The sequence below is a fragment of the Suricata suricatta genome, chromosome 2, assembly GCF_006229205.1.
Source record: "Suricata suricatta isolate VVHF042 chromosome 2, meerkat_22Aug2017_6uvM2_HiC, whole genome shotgun sequence".
NCBI classification, from domain to species: Eukaryota; Metazoa; Chordata; class Mammalia; order Carnivora; family Herpestidae; genus Suricata; species Suricata suricatta.
The window spans coordinates 132,398,876-132,406,475 of NC_043701.1; the positions used below are offsets into that span (position 1 = coordinate 132,398,876).

The 7,600-nt window shown below is 60.2% G+C and overlaps 1 protein-coding gene across 4 annotated transcripts in view; it reads left to right on the forward strand.

The window, feature by feature from the left end:
• PALD1 (phosphatase domain containing paladin 1) overlaps positions 1–7,600 on the forward strand; it is a 68,242-nt gene that overhangs the window by 37,849 nt on the left and 22,793 nt on the right. For all 4 annotated transcript variants that reach the window (XM_029931827.1, XM_029931826.1, XM_029931824.1 and 1 more), the window contains exons 5-15: positions 7–171; positions 981–1,141; positions 1,357–1,432; positions 2,197–2,348; positions 2,697–2,796; positions 3,016–3,120; positions 5,515–5,610; positions 6,049–6,177; positions 6,692–6,808; positions 6,886–7,041; positions 7,362–7,544. In XM_029931827.1, the coding sequence (XP_029787687.1) occupies positions 7–171; positions 981–1,141; positions 1,357–1,432; positions 2,197–2,348; positions 2,697–2,796; positions 3,016–3,120; positions 5,515–5,610; positions 6,049–6,177; positions 6,692–6,808; positions 6,886–7,041; positions 7,362–7,544 (1,440 nt within the window). The remainder of the gene's footprint in view (positions 1–6; positions 172–980; positions 1,142–1,356; positions 1,433–2,196; positions 2,349–2,696; positions 2,797–3,015; positions 3,121–5,514; positions 5,611–6,048; positions 6,178–6,691; positions 6,809–6,885; positions 7,042–7,361; positions 7,545–7,600) is intronic.

Here is a 7,600-nt window from a genome sequence, read left to right on the forward strand (position 1 = left end):
TGGCAGGAGTGCCTCATCTTCTGCGTACGGGAGGAGCCCGTGCTGTTCCTGCGTGCTGGGGATGACTTCGTGCCCTACACACCTCGAGACAAGCAGAACCTTCGCGAGAACCTGCAGGGCCTTGGGCCTGGCATCCAGGCAGAGAGCCTGGAGCTGGCCATCCGGAAGGAGGTGAGGGTCAGTGGTGTGGCGGGGACCCTCCTCCCTGGTAGGCCCCGGGCAGCCGAGTTGGGACCCTGGCCTCCAGCCCAGCTTGACTCTCGCCAGCCCACACTCACCCATGTTTGTGCCTTGCTTGGACGGGTAGCTGTCTGCAGGGCCAGCTCCCGGGAAGCCAGAGGAGGGACTTGCTACTCCTGACTCTGCTTGCCTCTGCCCCTTTCTCACCCGGCACCCCTCCTCCACACTCGGCACCCTCATTTAAACGAGGAGCCCCAACACTGACGCTCGGCCCTCTGTGAGCTGTGAGGCCCGGGTGAGCCACTTCTCTCGATGGGCCTCTGTCTGCTGCTGAGGTGCTTCTGTTCTCTCCTTCACAACATGGAGGCCTGTCAAGGTGTCTGAGGCTGTTGACGAGCCTCTGCAGAGGTGTGTAGACGGAGTGTGCGGTCCCAATGGCCGCGGAGACCATCATGGGCAGGAACCTGGTTGTGGCCCATCTCCCTGTGAGGCCCATCTCCTCCGGCTCCTGAGCTTTCCCTTTCCTTCCGTGTGATGGCTTCGCTGACACCTGCGCCCCCTGGGCAGGACACCTCCTCCCTGGCCCCAGTGCTGGCCTCGTCATCTCGTGTGCAGTGGCCGCCCCCATCCCATCGGGACTCCCAGAGCCCAGGGCACCATGGCTGGGTAGTTCCCCCTGGAGGAGGAGCCGCTAATCTGTGGCCTCCATGTGGCCTCCTCCTACAGCTCAGCCAGGAAGGCTGGGCGCGGGGGCCTGCAGGTCAGTCATGGCCCCCTCTGGCCCTCACTCTTCCATCCAGATCCATGACTTTGCCCAGCTGAGTGAGAACACGTACCATGTGTACCACGACATTGAGGACTTGCTGGGGGCGCCCCGTGCTGTGGCCATCCGGGGCGAGGACGATGTGCACGTGACTGAGGAGGTGTTCAAGCGGCCTCTCTTCCTGCAGCCTTCCTACAGGTGCTGAGGGCTGGGTCTGCCCGGGGTCGCCAGATGAGAGGCCAGTGTGCTGGGCATGGGGCTTCTCTGGCCTTGCTCTCCAGCTGTGGTCTCAGTTTCACCACCTGTGGGTTGGGCCGAGTTCCCTACATCTGCCTCTCCCACAAGACCGCAGGAGTGGGGGGATGCCCGGGGCGGGTAGGCTGCCTGATGGGTCTCTCCCCCTCATCTGGCAGGTACCACCGCCTGCCCCTGCCAGAGCAAGGAGCCCCCCTGGAAGCCCAGTTTGATGCCTTCGTGAGTGTCCTCCGGGTAAGTCAGGGCAGGAGAGGGTGGTGGGAGCATGGAGTAGGGACGGGTCCCTGGGGAGCAGGTCCATGTCTAGGCCCTGTCTCCATGGAGATGCTCAGGGCGAGTGTGGCTTCTGGCTTTCCTCAGAGGAAGGCTGTCGTCTGAGTTGTGTAGGAGGTTGAGTAAGTGAGTGAGTGAGTGAGTGAGTGAGTGAGTGAGTGAGTGTGTGTGTGTGTGTGTGTGTGTGTATCTCTGTGTGGGGTGTGTGTGTGGGGGGGTGTATATCTGTATATTCTCTAAGGACAGCCCCAGCCTTGACGGTCTGAGGGACTGCACTCTGGGCAGGCCCAGCTGCTAACTTGCTGTGTGACCTTGGACACATCACCTGACCGTTCTAGACATCAAGTTACTGGAGCTAAAAAATTCTTATCTGTAGGCTCTTCCCCAGCCCCTTCGGGAGGCCACCTTATTTAATTGGCATCTCCTGGGGTCAGGGATTGTTCCATCCAGGCCTGGCCGCCTGAGCAGTACCACTCCCAGGACCAGCTGGTGGAGCCCCCCAGGGCCTGGAAAGGGGGCAGAACTGCACTCGGGGAGTGGGGGGGCAGGTGGAACAGATAGGGCTTTGAAGTTTAGTAAAAGAGGCTGAGCCCTCCATCTGGGCCCCCCTTGCCCAAGACTGTGGGCCAGGGGTGGGCTGGTGTCGTGACCCCCTCCCCGACTTGGGCCCCAGCAGAAGGGGTTTCTGGGTCCACGCTGTTGCTGACCGTCACGGCCTCTCCCAGGAGACCCCCAGCCTGCTGCCGCTCCGAGATGCCCACGGGCCTCCCCCTGCTCTCCTCTTCAGCTGCCAGACGGGCGTGGGCAGGACCAACCTGGGAATGACCCTGGGGACCCTCATCCTATTCCACCACAGCCGGGCTGCCTCGAGGCCAGAGTGAGTGTCCCAAGGGGCTGCAGGGATGAGTAGAGGAGGGGGCAGGGCTGCCAGAATGCTGAGGGCGCATCAGGGGCCCGGGGCCAGAGCTGGAGATGGGACAGGTGGGGTTCATTTCCTGGGTTGCCATAGGCTTGCCGAGTGACGTGAAAAAAGTTGCTTGACCTGTCTGGCCCTCAGTTTCCCCAGAAAATGCCCCTTGCTTCCTCCAACCTGAATGGGAAGGGAGACTTAGAGCCAGTAGTCCGGTGCCCCTCAGCAGCCACGTGAATGGATGAGTGTCAGGAGGGGGACAGTTGTAGAGGCCTGTGCGAGCACTGACTGTGCTCCCGACCCCTTCCTTGTCAGGGCTGTCCCCCTTCAGACCAAGACCCTGCCCATGGAGCAGCTCCGGCTGATCCAGAGCTTTCTCCACGTGGTGCCTCAGGGGAGGAAGATGGTGGACGAGGTGAGTGAGGGGGCTGGCGGCAAGGGAGTGGGCAGAGGGGCGCTCTCTCCTCCCGTGCTGGGGTCTCTTCCTCCCCGACGCTGCCCCCTTCAAGGCAAACCGTTCTTCCCCTTTTCTTCTTGCCCGTCTCCGCCATCTTTCCCCGGCCCTCCGCCCTCCCTGCCGCCCTCCCCCCTCCCTGCTGCCCTCCCCTCCCCTCTGCCCTGGTCGGGGCACCAGGTGGACAGAGCCATCACCGCCTGTGCGGAGATGCATGACCTGAAGGAGGTCCTTTTGGAAAACCAGAGGAAGCTGGAAGGTGTCCGGCCCGACAGCCCAGCCCAGGTGAGGCATGGAGAGGGCCCGCATTCCCCTGAGTCCCACAGCCTCATTTTGTTAGGCCTGTTGACTGGTTTCTTTCCGACTGACTTTTCCCGGTTGCTGCTTCCCCCAGAGAGGAGAGGTGTTCAGAGGACAGGGAGGCAGAGGGGCTGGGCCTGCGGGAAGCACGGACAAGGAAGAGTGGAAGTTTACTTGCCCTGGCCAGGTCTCCTCGCTGCAGAATAAACAGGACGGAGGAAGGGGGCTGCTGGCAGGGGTGCCTGAGGCCTCCGAGCCCAGAGACTTCCCAGCCCGCTCATGGCTCGCTGTGTCTTTGGGAAGGCTGGGGTTTGGTCCAGCACGCTGCTTCTGGAAGAGTGATGGGCTCTGGGCTGTCTCAGAGGCCCCGTCCCTGCGCCCCGGGGAGAGGCCGCTGTCTTGACAGTGTTTGCACACAGCACATGGAAGGAATCTAAGGCCTGCAGAGACTTTTTCTTAACACTTACAAGAAATAGCTCTTAAAAGCAACAGTATCGGGGTGCCTGGGTGGCTCAGTCAGTTAAGTGTCCGGCTTCAGCTCAGGTCATGATCTCACAGTTCGTGGGTTCAAGCCCCACATCAGGCCTGCTTCAGATTCTGTGTCTCCCTCTCTGACCCTCCTCCCTCACACTGTGTCTCTCTCTCAAAGATAAAAAAAATAAAAAGCAATGATATCGTACAGGAAGTTGAGAAATTAGAGATGGGAAAGAGCCACCCGCTATCCTGGTGCGAGTTTGGGGCTGGGTTTCTTCAGTGTGGTTCGTTTGTGACGTTCTCGAGTGGGGTGCCCCGGGGCACGGTCTGCGTCCTGCTTATTGCCTTTCACTTCACTCTCCCATGCATCCCTGCTCGTTGTCATTGAGGTCTTTGCTGGCTGTGTCACTTAAGCCCATTGCTCAGCCATTGTTGGCCTGAGGGGCAAGTGCACAGGCCGTGTGTGGCCTGGCCGCCTGGGTTCTGGTCCTGGCTGGGCCACCTACGGGCGTGTGGACGTGGGCAACCTGCTTAACTGCCCTGTGCTTCAGTTTCCCCACTTGTATAACGAGGCCCCTAACAACAGCCACCCCATGGGGTTGTTGGGAGGATCCACTGAGGTAAGAGCCATGAAGCACTTAGCAGGGAGCCTGGCCCAGGTGTCCCTGGAGTGTCCCCTGTCGTGGTTCACTAATCAGAACCCTCTTGGGAGACACTTGCTCATCAGTGCACATTCTTTTGCATCAAGATACCTTCACGAATATGAAGCTGTTGTGTATTTAGGATTTTCTCCCTTAGTCTAGATCGGAAGTTGGCAAATGACAATCCATAGGCAAACAACATGCTACCTTGTTTTTGTAGATAAGTTTTCTTCTGCTTTGTATTTTTTAAGAGAGAGAGTGAGCAGGCACAAGCAGGGGAGGGGCAGAGGGAAAGAAAATCTCAAGCAATCTCCTCCAATATGGGGCTCGATCCCACGACTCTGGGAGTATGACCTGAGCCAAAACCAAGAGTCCAATGCTCAACTGACTGAGCCAGCCAGGCGCCGCTGTTAACTGCGTTTTATTGGAACATGGTCTTGCCCGTTCATTTCAGGACCATCTGTGGCACAGCAGGAAGAGAGACCCTAGAATGTTTACTGCCTGGCCCTTTATAGAAAAAGAAGTTTCCCGACCTTTAGCCTAGATTCCCAAAGATATTAAATGTATTCCAAGGACATCACCTTTCTTTTGGGCCTCTATGAAATCTTGCTTGCCCTCCAGAAGGTGGCACCAACCCAGCAGGAGAAGCCTGATCGGAGGGTGGAGAGAGGGATGCTGGGATTCTCTCTGACAGCTCTCTACCCAGAGCATGCTGGGCTGGGCTTAGGACGTCTGCTTGGGGACCCAGCTCTCCCTGCATCAGCTGCGTGACTGAGCAAGTCACGTCATTTCTCAGAACCTCTGTAAAGTAAGGATGGTGATATTGGCCCGCTTGGAGCACTGTTATGAGAGTCTTTCTGTTTTCCTGTGGGGAGGGTCACAGTTCTTAAGGGAGGGGCTCTGGCTCACAGAAGGGTGTTTATAAACTTGTTTCCTCAACACGATTGTGCACGGCCCTGCATGGGGGGAGGCTTTGGTGCAGAGGGGAGTGGGTCCCAGCCTATTTCTAGGGGGAGGCTCCCAGCTCTGATGGCGCTAGTGCTCGTGGGGTCACCTCACGGAGCCACAGATTAATACCAGCAAAGGGAATAGGGTTAGACGCTTGCAAGAATTTCCAGCCTGGCAGAACTGTATTATAAAGGGAAGGGAGATTGTGTTCCAGGTTTTCTGAGGCTTCACTCCTGCCCTTCTGTGCTTGGGAACCGGGTGGCCCCAGGAGGCCCATGTTTACCACCGGCCCTTCTTCCCCATCATCTCGTCCCAGGGAAGCAGCAGCCAGCACGACGTCCGGCAGAGGGCGCTGCAGAGCCTGGAGCGATACTTCTACCTGATCCTGTTTAACTACTATCTCCATGAGCAGGTGGGGCCAGGGGCTAAGTGGACCAACAACCCCTTCTCCTGGGGCCCCTCCAGGCCTCTCCCGCATGGTGACTGGTATGGGGTCGCCAAGGGCCCCACTGGAGCTGGGGAGGAGCATGGGGACACGTGTGTTGGTTGTAGAGGAAGGTGGGTGTGGGCCGGCAAGGAGGGACCCAGGTAGAGTGATGGTCCCAGAGCAGGTCTGGCAAAGGGAGGCCCCACCTCTCTCCCCTGGGTTTCGTCTCTGTACCCTTAGTCAGGGTATCAGGGCCTGGAAGTATCTTGCTTTGGACCTCTTGGTCCTTTCTCCCCACCCCCTCACCCCTGCCCTGGACCCTGACTGACGTCTCTTAGGGCTCCCCCACCACAGGGCAGGCTGGGAGAGTTTGGGGTGGCCTCGTGCCCCTGAACTCCCATCTCTCTCTGCCTCGGGCTGCAGTACCCGCTGGCCTTTGCCCTCAGTTTCAGCCGCTGGCTCTGTGCCCATCCGGAGCTGTACCGCCTGCCCGTGACACTGAGCTCAGCGGGGCCTGTCGCCCCTGAGGACCTCCTCACTAAGGGCTCTCTGGTGAGTGTGGCCAGCTGTCTGGGGACATGGGAATGGGTGTGGGCCGGCCGTGGGGCTGGCGCGCCCTGGATTCCTGACGGGCCGGGTTAAACATTGCTCCCCTTCACAGGAGGCCAAGGGGTGATGGCCTTCGGGGTGGCAGAATTCCTCCTGTGAGTGATCATGGACATTTGTTTTGGGGACCCAGCTGTCCCTGACACTTGATCTCAGGCACCAAGAAGCATTTGCAGCTTTGGCCATTGCTGTCGTACCCTCTCCTCCTTCTCAGACCCAGGTGCCCTGGACAGGGGGTCAGGAAACCCAGTTCTGAGGTCTTTGCCCCACCAGCCTCTGAGCCTCAGCTCCTCACCTGGAGAGTGGGTGCTATCGCTCTCCTCCTGGCCCGGGCGGTGATGACGTTCCGGGTGGGCAGCAGTGCTTTGTGACCTGTCCGGCGCTGCTCCCGGCCCGCCTCAGGCCCGGCCCTGAATCCCGGTCGGCTGCTGTGGTCACAGGCTTGCTGCTTTCCCCACAGCGGGCAGACGACCTCATCTCCCCAGACGCACTAGGCACCGTCAGAGAGATGGATGTGGCCAACTTCCGGCGGGTGCCTCGCATGCCTATCTATGGCACAGCCCAGCCCAGCACCAAGGTGACCACCCCAGGGACCCCGGGGGCCTCAGGGGAGAGGGCGAAGCCCTCCTGCTGATGGCCCTCCTGTCCCCCCAGGCCCTGGGGAGCATCCTGGCCTACCTGACCGATGCCAAGAGGAAGCTGCAGCATGTCGTGTGGGTGAACCTGAGGGAGGAGGCTGTGCTGGAGTGTGATGGGCACACCCACAGCCTACGGTGGCCTGGGCCCCCAATGGACTCTGACCAGCTTGAGGTGAGGCCCTCCTGTCTCTTGCATGCCCCTACCTTGGACCCATGCCTGGGAGGTCTCCAGAAAGTTCTATGCTCCCCCTGTAAGATGGAGAAACTGAGGCCCCAAGGGGAGCAGACTCAGGGAGGGGCTGACTTAGGACTCCCATTTTGGCCGTTTCCCTGGCTCTGGCTGTGGCTCTGACCCCCTGAGGCTCAGGAAGGGGCAAGGGCTGCTCCCCAAAGCTGGCACTGGTTGGTCTGGGCCATGGCAGGCTTTGAACTTCTGGGGCTGGCCTGGAGGAGGCCTCAGTGACCTGAGCCCTGTGTCCCACCCTCCCCTAGCACCTGGAGATCCAGCTGAAGGCCCACCTGAGTGCGCCTGTCCCAGGCACAGGGGCCCCCCCGGCCTGCAGGTTCCAGACGTGTCTCACCACACAGGAGGTCTTCGCCCAGCACCGCAAGGCCCACCCCGGACTCACGTACCACCACATCCCTGTGCCGGACTTCTGCGCCCCCCACGAGGAGGTGAGGGGGGTGCGCGGTCCGGGCCTCAGCTGTGGGCCACAGCCCCCTGGGGGCCT